The following is a 20652-nucleotide window of genomic DNA, read 5'->3' as shown; positions in this document are numbered from 1 at the left end:
CACTCGCTTCCTTTTTGTATATTGTTGAATCTCTTTGATGACTTGGATGGTAACATCTCTTTTATTGGCTATGTTGAATGGTTAGTTTCTTTTGTAAAGATATAAATAAAGTCTAATAGATGTCTTTTATAGTGACAATATCCTCCAAGTTAAATTTGTTTACATTACGGTAGGTTTAACTGTTAAAATTTTGAGGTATGGGCATTTTTTAAAGTTAAATTTGTTTACATTATGGTAGGTTTAACTGTTAAAATTTTGAGGTATGGGCATTTTTTAAAGTTAAATTTGTTTCCATTTTGGTATGTTTAACTGTTAAAAATTTGAGACAGTACTCCTAATTTGAATAATGAGTGTTGTGTGGTCGATATATGTGCTCTAAGAAAAAGAAAAGAAAAAAAATCAAATGAGAGTCGATTTGCAGCATCAAGGGCCATTCCTTTCGGCCCTTTTTCTTCTTTTTATTTATTTAAAAAAAGACAAAATTCATTTTGCTAATGTTTTAAGTCTAACTTTTAAGTTAGAGTAGCGTTGCTCAAATCTTAATTGACAGCTTAGTATTATTTCATTGAAGGCATTGCTACGAAGACAATTTCCTTCCTGTTATAATTTCATTCACATTAGGTAAGATGGGGTTAATGTCTCTTCAAAAGGTAAAAGATCGAGTTGGGAAAGTTAAAGATGACATTTCTAATACATGTAATACATAGAGGTTTTTAAGAGGATATATTTGAATGAAGTTCAGGTTCAAATTGGGTGTGGACTAATAACTGAATTTAGGAAGATATTCTACCATTTAACAAATATACTCTGCCTTTTGTATTTTTTAAGAAAATAATAAATAAACAAATATACTCTACCTTTTGTATTTTTTAAAGAAAATATCTCGCTCTGTTTGGTTGGAGGATAAAAAAATATATATAAGGTCCAGGTGATGGATGTATCCAATCCTTGGTTCTTAATTCAGCAAATGGCAGAATGATGAATGTGGTGACACTATTTTTCCTTTTGGTCGAATGGAAAAGAATGAGAATTTTTACATATTTTTTATCAATATACTTTTATTATACTTGTGAAATTCTAAATTTTAGAAGTGATTTTGTAAGTAATTAAATGCTAAAATTGATAATATAACTTTTTTTTCTTTCCCTTCTCTCTTCTGTCAGATTTTGTACAGAATAAAAACTTTCCAAAAACATGGATAAAGTGTATCATCCCTCCTAGCTTCTTTCATCTCTTCTCTTTCTTCCGATCAAACAAGAAAAAATTATTCTCTTCCATTTCTACGTTGGAACCGAACTTTGCCTCCCTTAAATTCCAATAGGCTTGTTACAGTATTTCTTTGTTTCAATGTACTGACTTTTTTATTTATTATTTATTTATTTACTATTATTATTATAACAATGAACATAAAAGGACCGTGTATGAGGAAATATAAGAAAGTATTCCATATTAATAAATGACGATATTCTAACGAACTTCTACGTCAGAAAGTTAACAATTCAAAATCAAATAAGTTCACATGGTTGGAATATACCCAAAATTCTGTTCTTATACTTCACCCCAGTAAATAATAGGAGTAACTTTTATTTAACCATACATTACTGATCATGAGCGCTTGCTTTTTACATCTCTACCGTTGCCTCTGGGGGCTATTTAAACCTCAAGGCAGCTATATTGCCTAATTTGTGGGATATCAGCTGTAACTGTTAAAAAAAAAAAAAAAGGACTTATCAGAAGAAAAAAAAAACTGTCAAAGAAAAAGATTATAGAGGATAAAATAAATAATAATAATAACATAGGATGAACTTGAACATACTTTTTGGTGATAGCACAGTTGGCTTTAGTGAATCTTCTTCGAGTTTCCTTTTTCACTTCGATTATTTCATCCTCTGATGAACTCTATAATTGTCAATTCCGAGAAAAGATAGAGAGAGACTAAGCAAATAGAAGTGACAAAAAAGGCCAGAAATGATTATTGTGCAACCAGCTTCAAGAAGTTTTGAGAATAGGCATTGCATGGATAAAACTCTGCAGTTAAAAATCAAATTTTAATAAGTATGTCATGGACAAAAACTACATGCCCTGTATTTGGACTTTTAAGGGTTTAAAATATGATAAAGTTCATTGAATTTCCTATGCATATGTGCCAATCAATTTGCAAGACAAGAGAGTGATGAATGTCAAAGTATTTGTCCATCATCAACCATTATACAACTACTATAAGGACCCTTAACAACTCATATCAAAATAAAGTTTGATTGACATCTCATCATGAAGCTATTTGGAACTTTATCTCCATTTATCAATAATGGCACAACGTTAAAAATAATTGGATAACTGATTAGAGATAACAACTGAGCATGAATCATGTCTGTTGTCCTGTCTCAAAATAAAAGCTCATATATTTCTCAATCAACTATGTTCCAACAATACAGTACAAGAACTTCACCAAATACAACTATAGTTTCATTAATATCTTGAAACTCTAGGAAATGTATGCGTAATGTTATTTCTTGCAATAAGGTGAAGTTGCAGAAAACTGACCTTGGTAAACAGATGCCATTTTCAGAGTAAATAGGCCAGGATGGAGCAGGAACCAAAACAATCCGGGGATAGACCACCAGATTATTTAGATTTACACAATGATCAGTGTGTCTCAGACCTTACTGGTTGCAAAGCTTTCATTGGATTAGAAAACTACACATGAATGGCATGAAATAAAAATTCACGACTAAGAAATATTGGAGTTCCATGGAACGGACTCTTATTGCAGCCATGATCCTGTCAAGCTGAACTTCACACAGGAAGATAGTGTTTTTGATGGTAAAACAAAGATTTATACTCAACCTATAAATCAGTACTGCGTTCTTCTTGACTAAGTGTTTAGCAGTATACTCAGCCATTAAAAAAACTTAAAGCTTTGTCATGCAGTTTGTCTCATTTAGGCAGAAATGCATTATAGAGATGTGCATTTGATACATCAACTTAACTCCAAAAGTATGAAAAGTTAATTAGAATTTTACGAACTTTTTGTCAAAAAAACAGCTTCTATGGGATTATCATGATGACGGACAAATGATATCATACATGACAAATCAAGTCAGTGGGCTGACATGAGGATAGTCACAGAACAGTTGAAACAACATACATGACCCACACCATGTTCCAAAACCTAATGTGCTAATCCTTTTCACTCATGGCATTAAGGTATGGAAATGAATCTAGAGTATTCAATCTAGCATCAACCCGCAACATTCAATATCTTACTCTTCGAGACTTTTCTGATATGATGTGAAATCTTCAATCACAAAGCACGTCTGACAATAAATCATAATGAATCCAAAAATCCAATCATATTAATAACATGATTTGCACACTTAAGGCCCCCCTTCTTCTTCTTCTTCTTCTTCTTTCTCTCTTTCTCTCTCGGTGGTGCTAAATCTAATCATAAATGTCATTGTCTTCTCTTTAAGTTCCTTTCAGCTCCATGTATTGCTGTTAAAATAATTTTCATCTCCCTTATTTAGCAAGCTCAGATACATTTTCTCCTCATCATTTGTACCTAATTAACAATAGCGATCATTGTCTGCAATGACGGACCCAGGAAATTATGTCAGGGGGGGGGTGGCCTTTTAGTAACAACTAGGATAACAAATTGCAAGTGGGTGCTATGTTTGTGGGTGTCGTGTATGTGAGAGAGAGACATGGATTGCCGGATGGAGGTAGGGGCTAGTCGATGATGGAAAGAACTGCCGAAGGCAGAAGGCCTAAAAGCTGAAGCTATATTGTCTGATATATCATATATACATTCGCACACGAGACAGAGATGAGAGAACCAAGTGTGAAAGAGATAAAATAATATTTTGGGAACAAATATAGTGGGGGGGGCATTTGTGAGATTTCAGGGGGGGCATGGTATAAAATTAAAAAAAAAAAATCAAGTATGTAATATGAAAAAAAAAAAAAAAAAATTTCCAGAGGGGGCATTCGCCCCTCGTGGGGACCCGTGGCTGATTGTCTGTTCTATGTTTAGCTTCCATCACAACTTTTAACTTTCTTATTGGCATCTTTGTATTTTTCAAAAGTTTTTCCATTTCTAGTTTTTATTTTATATTTTATTATTATTATTATTATTTTTTCACCAAAGTTTATAGCACTTCATATTTGTTTTTATGATGGTATGGACCTGTTCACTTCACCGTCAAGTATTCTCACATAATGACAAAGAAAAACAAGAGGGAAAGAGCAGGAAGAGAAGATAAAGGGGAGTATTCCAAGAATCAAAGGGAGATGAGAGAATAGTTGTGTGAGAGAGAGAGAGAGAGAGAAGAGTATTCCAAGGATGAGGACTCAATTAAATCATTCAATACCATCATATCATAAAAAGGCAAGTTAAACACCCGTAAATAATCTAGCTAAGAAGGTTAGTTGAGAGTAATTTACTGTTGAAAAATATATATGCTTCAAATGACATTTAAGATATAACAAATCTTATGCTAAGAAATGATTAATTAAATATGCAACTCGATATTTAATTAATATGCAACATAAAGTAATAAATTAATAAATAATAAATAAAGAACCTGGACCAAGGCTATTATTGAATACTATGTCCTTAAGACAATTTACGCCCCACATGGTGCTGATGGACTTTATGACACTTGTCTTCCAGGATACAACGATTTACATCCACCAGTAGCAACACTACAAACTCGTAAAAACATCGAACCTCCTCTATTTAAAAATGCATATATACTATATAAATGCATAATTGGGTGTAATCCAAACCAAATGGTTCGGACCAATTTTAATATGACTCGGTGAAATTGGATTAGGGTCTAAGTGGCTTGGACCACTTGACCTATGGTTTGAACCCACTTGGGTTGGGCTAAAGTCTAGAGAAGGAAAGAAGAAAAAAGAATTGAACTATTGAATTATGGCAGCCCAAAGGGGTACTAATAGATGTAAAAGTGCTTTTTCAGATTAGGTGCGTCTCTTCATCACTCGACACAACCATTTATATATGTCTGTTCATCACCAGACGCACCCACTCTAATAGGTTACAATGGTTCACATTGAATAGGTTATGTCTATTGGTTCTGAGTTACATTTTTTCATTCCACAATCAACCAGTGATCACACATGTTCAGTCCAACGCATCTGTTGATGACTGATCAAACAATTTTCATTCACAAATTCTAACAATCCCCCACATGAATGGAAATTGGTTGCTTAAATGCAAAAGATAATCATGCAGGCACTAGAGAAAGTATAGACGGAAAGTTACTGCACCAGGATAGGTAACTTTTGGCCTTGAACCTTCCTTAGTGTATTACTATTGGATTTATTGGCTAACTAGTGAACGTGATGTTTTGAACTGTTCAGCCGTTGATGTAAACTAGGACAATAGCAAACACACAGTTAGCCTTTATAGTTCCCATAGAAGCGGCCCCACTTGAAACTCATATAGGTGACTTCTTATTAAGAGTATCTTACCATACCCCACTTAAATTTTCAAAGTATAAGAGTCATTAAAAGTGTAGTTTATTCTAATCCCCAGTGTAGGTAGCATTGTCTCATCATATAAATGGGTAGAAGATTTATATCTTTCCAGTGTTTCTGGTGACTCATTTAGAGTTTCTGTTGTCCCTTTGAACTTAGATCTTGGGATCTCCAGTTAGCTAGGTTGGGTTTCCATTAAGATGACTCGTTAACTTTCGGCTTTTAACCACATTTCGCTCAATGATCTGTACAATTGCTCTCTAGTACAATCCTCTATTTTATATGTGGTCACAAGCTTGCGTTTAGAAATATTACACTCTGCAGAGATTTCTCCAGTTAAGAGCAACTGTATACTTTGTGCCATAAAATTGCTTATTGTTAACAATATCTTTTTCTTTAGTGACACATGTGTAGACTTATTTTGAAATGTCCTTTAATTTATGTCTATTGACTTTTCTGTTTGATTTATTCAAAGTTTCTAACTTTGATTCTTTAAAATAACATACGACTACACCTTTAATATTAAAGACATGTCTACTCTTGGATTTAAGTCTTTAATATCCCATATCCAGATTGCTTCACTGTTACACCTCCAATTTAATACCTCGATCTATGCAATATCTGACTTAGGGGGATTGAGACATAGGATTCAATACTAGCCTCGGTCCAGGTTCTTTATTTATTATTTATTACTTTATTTTGCATATTTAATTAAATATAGAGTTGCATATTTAATTAATCATTTTTTAGCATATTGTTAATTATTGCACGACATATTAGTATAAGATTTGTTATATCTTAAATGTCATTTGAAGTATATATATTTTCCAACATTTACTAGTTGGCAAGCGAAAGGAAGAAAATGACAAATAGGTTATGAGCGGCTTACAAGCATGTAGGTGATAAGTCAAGCGTCAAGCTGGCGCAAAAACTAAGCCCATTGAGATCATAAAAGTTTGAAACACTAATAAACACAAAGAGTCGAGCACCTAAATCAAAAGTCCAAAATAGAAGGGACTTCACAAAAGGTTCTAAGAGCTCAAAGCAAAGCCAAAAACAACCACATATGACACAACTCTAACAACCTGGTGCCAAAATTAAGCCCATGGGAAATCTGAGGAAGGGAGAGTCTCTCAGACTTTGTCAATTCCCCTTATCCCAATGATCAACATTACTATATTGAACAGTAAGAGTCTTATGACCCCCTAAAGCTGAAGTAAAACGCTAAATTAAGAAATAATTTAGTAAATAAGCAATCTGGAAGCTAAAGTGAGGCTTGTCAACAATGACAAAATTCATTATATCTGCAGGAGTTAGTTAGAATTTGACCAAAAAATTTCATTATACTCTTAGAAAAATTTGGAAACCTAAAGTTACCATCTTCTTCTTTAATCCATTGTTCAAATCATCCATCCATTGTTTCCTCATTAATGATTCCCCTTGGTTTATAATGGATCTAATTTGTCAATCCTACAAACTCGAGAACAGCGTTTAGAGGCTAGATCTTGTTCGCTTCCTTGGTAAAAAATTGTACCCATGAAAGAAAAGATTTAAGAAACTGCAGAATGCTTCCATGGTGTCCTTAATCAACAAAATGATAATGCATCAAGTTTATGTCCAATTCAATTATTGCTTAAAATGGTTCATCATTGAAAGAGGATGATCACTTGATATCTTTACAAAGTAAATGAAGGCTTCTATGTTTGCAGGAGACAATAAGGCCCCTGGATCTGATACATATAACTCCTCACTTCTTAGAATTCCTAGAATTGTTGCAGTAATAATATTACCAAGGCAGTTCTGGGAAATTGTTACCTTTGATCAATTATATGGCTTTGAAAAATGTTTCCAAAGGTCCTGATCTACTTACGTATCAGATTTCAAACTTCAGTCTTTCAAACCAGCTTGTTGTCACAATGCGGTATGTTAGTGCATCTCTATAGTTAATACTGGAAGGCTGGCAACCGGACAATGAGTGGCTTGACTGTAAGTATGAATTTATACAGAGCATAATTGCAAAACAAGATTTATCTAGCGGACCTCAAAACTTTTGGGACAACACTTCATTGAGTTGAGTTAAAGACTACTTACTTGTGGTCGTTAACGAGATGTATGAGGTTCAGGCAGCTTCAACAAGGGGAGGGAGTATCTTGTAATTAATTTCACAGGAGCCTACTTAGTGATAGTACACTTAGTGCCACTATGAAAATTACATAACCTTAGATGAGTGAGCTATGGAAGTTAATATCTGAATGACCTATGGCACAGAGAAATGAAACATCATTTATATTTTAAGCAAAGCTGAAGCATACAGATCTTCCTAGAAAGATTTTAGAGTGGATCATGAAGTGTTAACCTTGTCTAAATTCAATATCATCACTAATTGGAATGATATTTCCGTGCAGAGGGATAATTATTAAAGAAAGATGAACTCAATATAACAACTTTTTTGCATGTCTACAGTGACATTACATAATTACCATAACATACTGTCATTTCATAAGCAAATTGGCAACACCTCTTCAGTAAGATTTACCAAGTTGAAGCCACTAATTTTTTAGGAATAAATTTAGATAAAAATATTAACTATCAACCACCTTGAATTGGTCGCCGAACCAAAGTTCATGACTCAAGTTATAAGATTCAAGAAGAAACCAAATTTAAAAGCTCCAGCTTTCTTTCCAACATAACATATAGGGCCAACTCAATGCAATTCAAAAGCCAAAGATGAAAACTCAAAGCATGGCCAATTGATATAAAATACATTAATAATTTCTACTTAAAAATCATTATTCTTTACAATATTGCTAATTAAAATTTTTTTTGCATTCAACTTTTTCTTATATATCATTTTCAATAGATAATATAGCCAACTTATTTAATAATTATTGTAATAAAACGAAACAGAAATGTTATGAAACAATTGAATGAATGGAACCCACATCTTCAACATGTAGTTGTAGATCATGAAATACAATAAATTTCCCAAAAAAAAGAACACAGCATTGATGGGTGATAATATAATGTGATTGATTTAAAAAGGATAAAGAAAAATAATTGCAAATATCAAAAGGAAAAGGAAATGAAGGTAATACGATACCTTCATTGTCGATTTTCTTCACCTTTCTCGACCATGCCAGCGAAGAAGCCAAAGGGGGCGTTTTGACGTGTTGATTGGGTAGAAACGCTGTCGTATTAATGAAAAATGAAAACTGTGTTAGGAGAAATTTTACTCTTGCCAGGTTCAGAAAAAATAAAAATGTAGTGAGAAATAGAAGAAACAATTGATAGCCGTGTCATGAGGGTGGGGTCCACCCCCGCAGAGCTCGCTGTCGGTTGTTCAACGATATATATATACATATTTATTTTTTTAAGACAAAAACCAAATATAAGGAGTGATGATGAGGCATTAGATTAATTTTATGTATGTAAGGATTCATCTTATCAACATATTATGAATATTAATGTTATTATAATAATATTATGTCAGCCTCATTCACATGAACTAATCAAATTTGTCCCGACATCCTGACTTTAAACCATTATCCTAAAAGAATTATTCTACATATACCTATTACTTCTTCTGAGAATCGGTTAGCAACTCTGCCTGCCATGATTAAATGAAGACTATCCCACCAAATACGGGGTGCTAATTTGATAAAGATGTGGTTCAGCCCGCTGACAAAGATGGAACACAAGTTTTAACCTAATTACTCAAAGTCGCCTGTGTAGGCTCCATTATATAAAGGTCCCTTGGAGTGGTCGGGAACAACTGATTTGCAGAAGAAATAAATTAAGTTTAAAATATAGTGCAATTACTATTATAAATAACATAGCATTTTCACTCACAACCACTCTTTATCCATGTATATGGGAGCAATGATGGTGTCTTATGGTCAAATTCTTATTTTAATTAATGAAACTGCATGTCTTATGTCAAATTCTTATTTTAATTAAGAGTAAAGTGCATAAAACTCTCTTGAATTGCGTTTGAATATGTAAATAACTCCATTGAACTATATTTTATACATAAAATTTCCTAAACTATCACATTTTGTTGTAACATACTCCAAAGATTATACCATATTTCATTAAATGATCATAATGCCCCTTCTTATTGAATTACATTTAATATATTTTTCTTATCTAAATAAAAAAAAAATCATACTAATTTGATGAGATATTATCCATTTAATTTGTATAAATTTACCTTTAATTTTTTAAATTAATTATTTAAATAAAATTTTTTGTAGAAAATTTTAAAATAAATTAATTAATTTTTAATGAATATATTACATGAAAAAAGGTATTTTTTTTTTTTTTTTCAAAATTATGTATGAAAAAGATGATTTTTTTTTTTACGATAAAAATGTTTGAATTGGTTATAATACATTTTATTATAAATAATAAAGTTTTAATAATAAGTTAATCAATTTAGAAAATAGTAGTTACAAATCTATTTATCTATATATATATATATATATATATATATATATATATATTTCATTTTTATGATAAATTGATATTAATAATAAAATTAAAGTAAATAGTATAATTAATATTTACATACGAGAAAAGATAATAAAAATAATTTAATAAGAAATGAAAATTTTAATGATAAAGGATAAAATAGTCTTTTGTGATGGATTTGTCTAACAAATCAATAGTTCATGGGAGCAGTTTTTAGTTCAGGGGAGTTATTTACAAAAGGGTAATAATTTAGGACGATTTTTTACACTTAACCATTTAATTAATAAAACTCTGTTGTGTTTGAAAGTACCAAATTATTGCATTGAATTTAAAATTAGAACAAATTCAATTTTAAATTTTAACTAAATTTTCTTTAATATTCAAATCACTAATTCGATACTCTCAAATATAAAATCGTATTCTTTTCTCTTTAATTCAAATCAAAATAACTAGAAATATCCTATTAATTTAAAATTGGGATTAGAAGGTAAGAAGTGAGTTACGTTACATAGACTCTTCAAAAGTAGCGTCGAATACATATCTCTCGGACATGGATATGGAATATGTGTCTGACACCTTTGGTTGGACATGTATTTAAAAAATATATCCAATCATTCAATTACATTATATTATTAATAAAAAAATTATTTTACTTTATAAAATAAAATAAAATAATTAATAAAATGAATATTTAACTGTATCCGTGTGTCCTTCTATTTGGAGATTTGACACGTCCAATGCATGGATAAATACCTATATTGAATATTACATTACATAAAAATATTATTGGGATAATTACACTTATCTCCCTTGAAGTTAGGCGTAATTACAGGCGATATTCCTTACGTTTCAAAAATTATACTATCCTCCCTCAAGGTTTGCTCCGTTGTAACACTTAACTCTCTTCGGTGAAAGTCAATGCCGGTCAATGATTTTTTGATGACGTCAGTTATTTTTAACCCTGTAATACCACATTTGCCCTTACTTAAAATCTGCTTTATTGATTTTTCACTCTTGGTTTCACTTTCTCTTCAATTTACCTTTTGCTTTGTTGATTTTTGTAGTTGCGGAGAGTTGAGAGATGGCAGTTGAAGCATGCGAACCGCGAACCGCGAACCCAAACTGAAAGATATGGGTTTTGATTTTTTTAAACAATCTGAAATAATATGCCAATCATTCAGAACACAACTTAGCTTTGATAATTATCTTCCTGACTTGGGCTTCTCCGCTGCTTTTGCAATCTCATCAAAATATATACTTAAAATCTCACCCAGGCATTCATCTGCCTTCTCAATTCTTAATTTGTAGCTTCGCTTTTAATTATTTTTTCCTACCTTTCTTAGGTTGTTTTTCATTCACCCACAAATTCGCCCAAGATTCTTCAGAATCACAGATCTTGATTAGTTGATTTACAAAACTAAAAAATAAAAAAACCCATACATACAAGTTAGCAGTTGCAGAGAGAGGGGGGGCAAGCTTGACAATTGAGAGACAGTGGCTGAAACATGCGAACGGCGAACCCGAACTGGAACAGCGGCCGATGGAAACTGAATTTTGCAGTTGCAGAGAGTTGAGAGACAGCGGCTGAAGCATGCGAACGGCGAACCCGATGACGATTTCTTCTAGCCTCCGCCTTCAGATGACGATTTCTTCTCCTCCGCCTCTTTTGCCTCTTCATCCTCCTCCAATGACGTTCCTGCCGACAAGCCTTCGTCACCTTCGCCGCCACCTGCTCTTGATCAGACTCAGATCCCTATATTATGGCCTTCAGACGGCAATCTAACCCTAAATTGGGTATCGCAGCCTTTGATTTGTAGTGTAATATCTCAATAAATTGGGTATTGTTTTTTTTTTTTTTCTTTTTAACCCTGTATTTCGCAGTCTTTATGTGATTAATAAAATATTAGAGGGTTAACATGGTCAAAGGCAGAAATAAAATGCGGATTAGTTTGGAGGTAAGTCAGTATAATTTTTGAAACGTAAGAAATACGGCTATAATTATTCTTAACCTAAAGAAAAATAAGTGTAATTATTTCAAATATTATTTTACTTTAAAAAATAAAATAAAATAAATACTTAATTATATTTGTATGTTCTTCTATTTGAAAATTTGATGCATTTAATGTCTAAATAGATACTCGTGTCTGACATTCATAACCTAGTCCATTAACATGCCAACTAGCAGTGCTACAAGAATATTGTAATAGTTGTGAGTGCACAAAGACAGGTAATAGCTGGCCATACAATTTAGGAAGACCCATATGACCATCCAACCATGGCATTACTGTTGATGTCGGACCCAACTACAAGACATAGGACAGCCCCATTTATGGTTCCCATATGGGTATGTGGTCTTCCTTTAAACTCCGATAAGGACGATTGAGAGGCATAAGATGTCACATTAATAACTTAGGTGTGTGTATATATATATATATATATATATATATATCTCAATTAACATGCCAACTAGCAGTGCTTCAAGACAACAGGTTGAAATTTCAAAGTATTATGTATGTTGTTATTTGCAACAACTAAAAAAATGCAATAAAAAAATTCAAAAACATAAAATATGAACATTAAAATCATAAAATTATAGTAATAAATTTAAAGAAGAAGAGAGAAAAATGTTATAAACGAGTGCAAGAAGATTAAATTTTAAGAAGAGGAAAAAAAAAAATGGAAGAAAACAAAATGGAAATGAGATAACTTTGGTGGGAAAAAAATAAGTGTGTGTCTGGAGAAAAAGAAAGAAAAATATTTTGAAAAAAATAAAAGAAATTAAAAGAAAAAGAAGAAGAATAAAAGATGAATGAAAGATTTTTAGAATTGATAATTTTAGGGGGGTCAATTTTAAAATAACGTATGCATAAAAGTAGGGCAAAGGAAAAATAGAAAGAAAAAAAATACTTATATAAGCTAAGGAGCCAGCTTGGGGGCACGTGCCTCTAAGTCTTAGCTAAAATACTTATATAAGCTAAGAAGCCAGCTTGGGGGCACGTGCCTCTAAGTCTTAGCTAGTTCCGCCTTAGTGTATATACACATGTAAATGTTTAAGGGAGCTGATATTAGCGCTCCATTAATATATTAAGATGCTTTATTTTCAATTTTTTAAAAATGAAATTACAATAAATTAGAATATAATCTTAATAATATTGATTAGTCTAAGGATGAAGAGGAATAATATATACATACAAGGTAAATATATGTACATTATATTATATAATTTTTTTACATGCTTATTATTATTATTTTTTTGACAATCGTGAGTGTTCGGGTCAGTTTGCGTGCATTTTTATTAATTCTACGAGATCTTGAAGTTAATGACCGGGCAAGCCTCCAGTGGCCTAAGGAGACTCGAATGGGTAACCATTGGAGAGCAAACTCAAGGCCTGACCAGCTGAGCTACCATGCGGGGTTTTTTTTACATGCTTAATGAACGAAGTAATTTCAATTTATGTAAATTAGGTTTCTCTTTATTTTCAATTCAATTAAAGATATCTTTTTAAAAAAGGAAAAAAATCAATTAAAGATTAGGTATCTATTGATTTGCGTTCATGTTATTTCTATTTAACTAAAATTAGGCTATTTTATATTTTGAATTATTAAATATACATGTCAAGGAAAGAGAGAGAGAGGAAGAAAAAGATCAATTAAAAATTACTGTAGAGATTTGTTTGGTTTCAAATTTCAATTTAATGTGTTTATGTAATGCACTAGGTTAAATTCATTGAGATAAAATGTGCTTCTAATTCAAATACTTTTTTTCTAATCACGTAAAAATAGTAAAGGTAAACTCCCTATATTTTATTTTGATTCTTTGAAAAAAAAAAAAAAATACCTATATTATGTGACTACTTTTTATGGTAAATGTTCAAGAGAAGGACAATTGTGACATTAAAAATATAACTCTTTTGTTAATTCATTTTAAACAAAAAATAAAAGAAAAGAAAAAAAAGATGAATATATTGATGGAGTGGTAATATCAATTGTCATATTTAATTCCAACGAGTTAATTAAATGACAAGTCTTGATTTTGAATGGAATAAACCACATTGGAAAACGCCCTTACCTTTATTTATTTATTATTATTTTTTCTTTGCCCAGTTGTCAGCTGCATGTACAAGCTAAATATATAAATTCACTTCAATGCAGTATCAATTGTTAATTGGGTTCTACAGTATTTCCTTCCTCCGATGCTTACTTTCCATCAGATAAGGAGACAGAACTTAGTGGTGGGCCGACCGACTGCATTATTCCAGCACACGATCCCATGTATTACATTTTATTTTTATTATGATGTTAGAATATACTACCATCACTTTAAATATTTTCCAAATTGTTCGGCCAATTATCATCTCAACGTGCAATGCGATTAATTGAGTCCTGGGTAAATGTTGAACATGTGGCTCAATTTGAGGCTTGCATCATCCATGACATCATCTTCTTGGCCTTCAAGTATATGTGTTCATCAAGTTTTATTCTTGGCCTCCAAGATTGTGTGTCCAACAAGTCTTTTGAGTGGTCACCAAATAGCCTCATTTTGGTGTCCCATTTTGGCTATAAATAGCCTTGCCCTCCATGGTGTTGAAACATCCCAAATCAATTGAGTGAGTTTGTAATATCAATTAGTGGGTGAGAAAGTTTGGGTGTAATTGGGTTTTGGGTGTGAGCCACTTTGCCTTGTATCTTTTTATTTTTATAGTGAAATATTGTTATGTCTTCTACCCGTGGATGTAGGCATAGCCGAACCATGTAAATTCTTGTCTCGTTTGTGTGTGTGCCTATTTTTTTATTTTTATTTTTTCTTGTCATTATTTTTTTCTTATTCTCATAAACTCCTATTTGATCTTTTTTTCATAACAAACTGGTATTGAAGCTCGGGTTCGTGTATTGTGTACAGATACTGTTCACACATAATATTTGGGTACTGTTCACAAATACGGTACTATTCACCGAGTAATTTTTTGGGGAGTTTTTTTGAGATGTCGACCAGATACAAGATTGAGAAATTTGATGGCAAAATTAGCTTCAGTCTTTGGCGCATTAAGATGCAGGCCCTGCAGACTCAGCAAGGTCTAAAGAAGGTGTTGTTCGGAAAGGACAAGTTACCAACAACTATGTCCGATAAAGACAAGGATGAGGTTGATGAAAAGGCGTGTAGTACGATTATTCTGAATCTAGCTGATGAGGTGCTGCGTGAAGTTATTGATAAAGACATGGCGGCAAAGTTATGGCTGAAATTAGAAAGTCTGTATATGACGAAATCTCTCATCAACAGACTCTACCTAAAACAAAGACTCTACACCCTTCGTATGAAGGAAGGTATGCCTCTTAAGGAGCATATTGATAATTTCAATTCTATTATTATGGATTTGAAAAATACTGATATTAAAATTGATGATGAAGATCAGCTCTTATTTTGTTGTGTTCCTTGCCTCTTTCCTATGAGCATTTTGTTACCACATTGCTCTATGGAAAAGACACTATTAGTATAGAGGGTGTTAAATCCTCATTAAACTCTCAGGAGTTGAGAAAAAAGGTGTCTGAGAATATTGGAGATGAACAGGCCGAGGGTCTATTTGTAAGAGGCAAAGGTGGGACAAAGGGTTCTGCTAGTAGAGGCAAATCTAGATCTCATAAAAATGTGGAATGTTACTACTGTCACGAGATAGGGCACATCATCAAGCATTGTCCCAAACTAAAGGCAAAGAATGGGAATTGCAAAGAAAAGGTTCAAGAAACAGCTTCTGTGGCAACTGCTACAACGAGTGATTTGGAAAGTGATGAATATGTTCTCATGACAATCTCGTGTTCAGGTATGTCATTTAATGACAGTTGGATTCTTGATTCTGGTTGCTCTATTCATATGTGTCCCAGTAGGAATTCTTTCTCTTCCTATAAAAAGGTGAAAGGTGGTTCGATTTTGACGGCAGATAGGAAAGCTTTTAAAATTTTGGGAATTGGAACAATCAAGATCAAAACGCACAATGGGTTGGTGAGAACATTGTCAGATGTGCGATATGTATTGGATCTGAAGATGAATCTTATTTCAGTGGGTGTGCTATACTCCAAAGGTTACAAGGTTGTAACAGAGGGTAGAACAATGATGGTCGTGATGGATTCTCTTGTAGTGCTACAGGGCACCAAGGAGAGAAATTTGTATCTTCTCCAAGGGAATACAGTAACAGGTGGAGCTTCTATAGGGTCTTCTACAGTTAGCAGGAATCTGCGTTCGGGTCTTGGCAAAAGAAGTGTTTGAGAGAGGAGTTACGATCCTAGTTCTTAAAAGGGTTGTGAGGGGACTACATAACGTGGTGGGAGAATGAAATCCGTTTTCAGATGGCAACTGAAATTGCAGCAGTCCTTACAGGGAGGCAGACCCATTAGGACATGTGTGATATTGACTTGCAATAATCTTGGTGGCAATGAGATAGTCCATTCGAGTGCCATTAAGATGCATGGGAGGCAAGTAGTTGGTTACAACAGAGATGCGAGGAAAAATCAAGGACGTCCTGTTCTCCACAAGGGTGAGAAGATGACTTTTTATTACTAGCCGGTGGTTTGTGGGCGGTTGGAGAAGGTTGCTGAGGAGATGTCAAACTTGGAATTTCTGAGATTGCTTTTGGAAAACATTTAGAGTTTGACACAAATACTAGAGGTATGCTTGTGGCTGCGCAAGACATGCTTGGGTTGAAGAATGAGAGCCCGAGGGTTAAGTTTGAGGATGACTCAAACTTAACTAAAATTCTTAATTAATTTGTTTTGTGGAGAAGACAGTTTGTTTTGCAGAGATACAATGGCTCATTTGAATTTTCGCCAAGATGGAAATTTGTTGAACATGTGGCTCAATTTGAGGCTTGCATCACTCATGACATCATCTTCTTGGCCTCCAAGTATGTTCATCAAGCTTTATTCTTGGCCTCCAAGAATGTGTGCCCAGCAAGTCTTTTGAGTGGTCACCAAGTAGCTTCATTTTGGTGTCCTATTTTGGCTATAAATAGCCTTGCCTTCCATGGTGTTGAAGCATCCCAAATCAATTGAGTGAGTTTGTAATATCAGTTAGTAGGTGAGAGAGTTTGGGTATAATTGGGTTTTGGGTGTGAGTCACTTTGCCTTGTATTTCTTTATTTTCATAGTGAAATATTGTTTTGTCTTCTCCCCGTGGATGTAGGTATAGCCGAACCACGTAAATTCTTATCTCGTTTGTATGTGTGCCTATTTTTTTTTTATTGTCATTATTTTTTTCTTATTCTCATAAACTCCTATTCGATACTTTTTTTCATAACAGTAAAAATTTAACATAATATTGGATCAAGAATTGAGTTTAACTTTGACATCACTTATAATGACGGATTAATATATATATATATATATATATATATATATCCACCTTTATACGTCAAATTCATTTCCCATATAAATTCGGGCTAAGAGAAAAACCTAACACAATGCCTATTAAAAACCATGAATGATTATTTGAAATCACAAATGAGGCTCACAGAACAAAAGGGTACTACCTTTAAACTCGTAAATCAGTCGATTCTTCACACGGACTGATGATGTTGGACGGACGATACCGCAAGATGTCCATCTGCGAGTGCAACGTGCACCAAACCACCGCTGCTTGAATACACCACATATATCATTTGAGCCCCCTTCCTAATAATATGAACTTGAAAATGACGTAAGTTTTATCATGTCTTGTTCTCTAGGTGAATTTATTATTCTAGTAGAGTATAATTTTTCAAATCTTCTTTACTTTTTAACATATTATAAGATGAACATGAGGTGGACCATCACTATTTTCTCTTCTTTTCTTCTTCCCTCCCATCTTCTACTCAATTTCAATGTGAAATTTGCAATCACAAAATATCATATACATCAATTTCAATATTTGTTTCTTTCCTCATTTCATTAATTTTAAAATAAACTACAATTAAAGCACTTGCCCTAAAAAAAAAAAAAAATTTCTAAAATGACTACATATGCTAGAATACTAGGAATCATTGCATTATCAGATTTCATCTTAATGAAGAATAAATATGTAAAGCATATTGCCATCATCTGTGTGGATTCTTCTCATAGATAAGAAATCAACAGATTACCCAAAATTAATTAGTGAACTTGTTATCACTAGTGAAAATTCCTGTTAACTTAGCTCATTTTAGTGTGAAATTCCTAGGTACATGAACACGTCTCAAAATACATTAATTACTGGAATATTAGTCCAGAAAAGTCCCATGGGAGTCTATTGGGATGGTCAAACCAGTGACTTCCTCCTCTTCATGATGTGTGATCCGGCCTCCCGGACTTCTTTTGTAGCCAACGATCCAGCAGTACTCCATTTAATTTCAGATTCTGATATGTTACAACAGTCTATAAGGAAGTCTACGTGCCCGTTGTCCCCCAACAAAATAAGTAAAAAATAGTAAAAAAAATTCCATAACATGATAGACATAAGTCCTCCAAAAGATGTTCTGGCATGGTGTACTTGAGAAATTATGATTTTAAAGAGTTTGGTGATTGAAAGAAACAGAAGGAAAAGAGGGTAGCTGTGAGTGGTGTGAAGTCCAGGCAAGGTGCTAATGGGGATGTCTCTCTAGGACATTTTCAATAATACTCACATGGGACTGTCCAAATAATATTAAATAAATAAAATTTTAAAAAGGGAAAAATTAATTCCATATAGTTCATGTATGGTTACACTGCATAAATGTATGTTCCAAACCAACACATGATACACATCCCCATCCATAGCTTCCAACTAGTTGAAGTGTGGATGGTGATGGTTTCAATTTGAAAAGCTGAGCTTTATCTTCACTTATTTGTCATATATGCTTCTTCTCTAACTCTTCTTTACTCCATACACCATCAAAAGTAGTAGTAGTAGTATATAGCTTGTGCTCAGCTTTGAATGTCATATATGGAGCTCAAGCCTACCATCACACCTATAATTCTTCTCTTCTTCCTCCTCACAACCCCATGTTTTTCGAGAGGCTTATACCCTAGTAAGTTCTATCCTCCGTCTCTCAATTTCTTGACTTTATAACTTCATTTTTTTTTCCTCGGAAGGTTACAGAACTTAATTTTGTGACTAGAGTATATAACACGGTCAATGTGTGTGTGTGTTTTTTTTTTTATTTTTTTATTTTTATTTTTTTATTTATTTTAACAGGGGCACTGGATGTGTCTAATGTGGATTCAGGGATTTATGATATAGATTATAGAGGTCCAGAGACACATTCATCTATTCCACCACCAAATCGATCCGGTGGTAATATTCATGGAGAAAGTGTCAATGTGCAGCACAAAGCCAATGGTTCTGGAGCTGGTAATGCAGGAGGAAATGTAAGACCCTACCCGAAATTTGTTCTTCATTTTTTTTGTTCAGGTTACATTTTGATTTTTAGCAGAGAACAAATTATAATATGTCACAAATCACTGTTCAATTAGATCTTGGAATTTGGAAGTGAATATAATTAGTAGTTGTATTTATTTTTTTTGCAGATGAAGAAAATTCATGGATAAAGAAGTTTTGGAAATGGAGTGTTTTACTATTTTGGTTGAAGTTTTAGAAATGGAGTGTTTTTACTATTTTGGTTGAAGTTATATTACTAGAGGTTCATTCAAGTTCCTTTCTTTCTAATAGAAAAATGTTGTGTATTGATTGAAAAGAAATGCGATCAGTGAATAGTTTCAGTTGTTGAATTTTTATTTTTATTTTTTATTTTTATCATCTATCAACTTGTATAAACGAGGATTGTTGGAACGTGTTTGCATTTTAAAGGTTGTAACTGTGAAATATATTATTATACATTTGTTGGACAATGTCTTAGCTTTGATTACCATTTTCATTACCAAAACTCCTCTGCATAACACAGGTCACATGAATCAGCATATTTGGGGGTGTAAATTGGAATTTGAACTGAATCAGACGGATCTTAATATAAAGATATTTATTTATTTTTCATATTTAGCTAGAAGTTAAGAATTAACACTTTTTTCTCACTCCAATGTCTCGACATGCTTGCTTTTCTTGTTTTTCTGAATTTTATTCCAACAGGAATCGTTGAATTAAAAAAAAAAAAACTCAAAACTTTTTTTTTGGTTCATTGTTCATCAGAACCAACTCGATCTCTATTTTTTTCCACTTCAGTGTGAAGAAACTAATTTCTATATTTTTTTTCCTCCCTGAAATGGAATCGAATTGGATGATTAGAGAGGCAGTTCAGTCATGATATTGTGCATGTGCACCAAATGTGCACTTGCATCATGACAGAAACATATAACTAAAAAATCACATACAACCATTGCATTTGTGTTGGTGAAGTTACCAATTTCACCACTGATTTTATGTATAAAGTTACCAGTTTACTATTTATTTATTTTATTTTATATTTTTGTCATGATCGCGATGGTGGCAAATTGTAACCCTCGCACTTCTTAAATCCCCAATCTACAATTTTAAAAGGCAGAGGAGATACATGGGTGATCGGTTTTACTCCATTTGTATGTTTAAAATGTATATTAAGGATTCTTTAGATGTAAATGTAAATGTGAATTAATAATCAATCCAGTACATATTTATTTTTACATAATTATTTTGATTTAATACTTAATAGATATCTTAAAATCGGAAGACTTAGTTCTTACACGTATTAAAATTGTTTCTTAAACACA

General features: G+C 32.8%; 1 protein-coding gene and 1 long non-coding RNA gene across 4 annotated transcripts; one reads left to right on the top strand and one right to left on the bottom strand.

The window, feature by feature from the left end:
- Positions 1 to 1449: 1449 nt before the first annotated feature.
- LOC132293438 (uncharacterized) lies at positions 1450 to 8729 on the bottom strand. Its single transcript, XR_009477832.1, has 3 exons — positions 8603 to 8729; positions 1817 to 2028; positions 1450 to 1703 (listed from the first exon to the last, which is right to left on the bottom strand). It is a non-coding gene; the product is annotated as an uncharacterized LOC132293438 (long non-coding RNA).
- Positions 8730 to 18703: 9974 nt separating this feature from the next.
- Positions 18704 to 19800, top strand: LOC132285252 (uncharacterized). Of its 3 annotated transcripts, none has more exons than XM_059787432.1 (3): positions 18704 to 18980; positions 19193 to 19320; positions 19480 to 19800. In XM_059787432.1, the coding sequence occupies exons 1-3, from the start codon at positions 18887 to 18889 to the stop codon at positions 19498 to 19500; spliced, it is 243 nt and encodes an 80-aa protein (XP_059643415.1). In that variant the 5' UTR covers positions 18704 to 18886; the 3' UTR covers positions 19501 to 19800. The 3 variants fall into 3 exon arrangements, with proteins under 3 accessions (XP_059643415.1, XP_059643414.1, XP_059643407.1); XM_059787431.1 differs by having other exon boundaries at positions 18705 to 18980; positions 19178 to 19320; XM_059787424.1 differs by having other exon boundaries at positions 18709 to 18980; positions 19148 to 19320.
- Positions 19801 to 20652: the final 852 nt, after the last annotated feature.

Source organism: Cornus florida, unplaced genomic scaffold (assembly GCF_030987335.1).
Source record: "Cornus florida cultivar Cherokee Brave unplaced genomic scaffold, ASM3098733v1 CherokeeBrave_3.0.0_Hap2_Chr02, whole genome shotgun sequence".
NCBI lineage: Eukaryota > Viridiplantae > Streptophyta > Magnoliopsida > Cornales > Cornaceae > Cornus > Cornus florida.
The sequence above is the reverse complement of the archived record's forward strand: the minus strand, read 5'-3'. Positions and strand labels throughout refer to the sequence as shown.

Excerpts from the sequence above, each read along its gene's own strand:
- LOC132285252 (XM_059787424.1), top strand. The coding sequence starts at position 18,887 with ATGTCATATATGGAGCTCAAGCCTACCATCACACCTATAATTCTTCTC. Across the intron at positions 18,981-19,147 it reads TTCGAGAGGCTTATACCCTA|GGGCACTGGATGTGTCTAAT; the intron begins GTAAGTTCTATC and ends TTATTTTAACAG. Across the intron at positions 19,321-19,479 it reads CTGGTAATGCAGGAGGAAAT|ATGAAGAAAATTCATGGATA; the intron begins GTAAGACCCTAC and ends TTTTTTTTGCAG.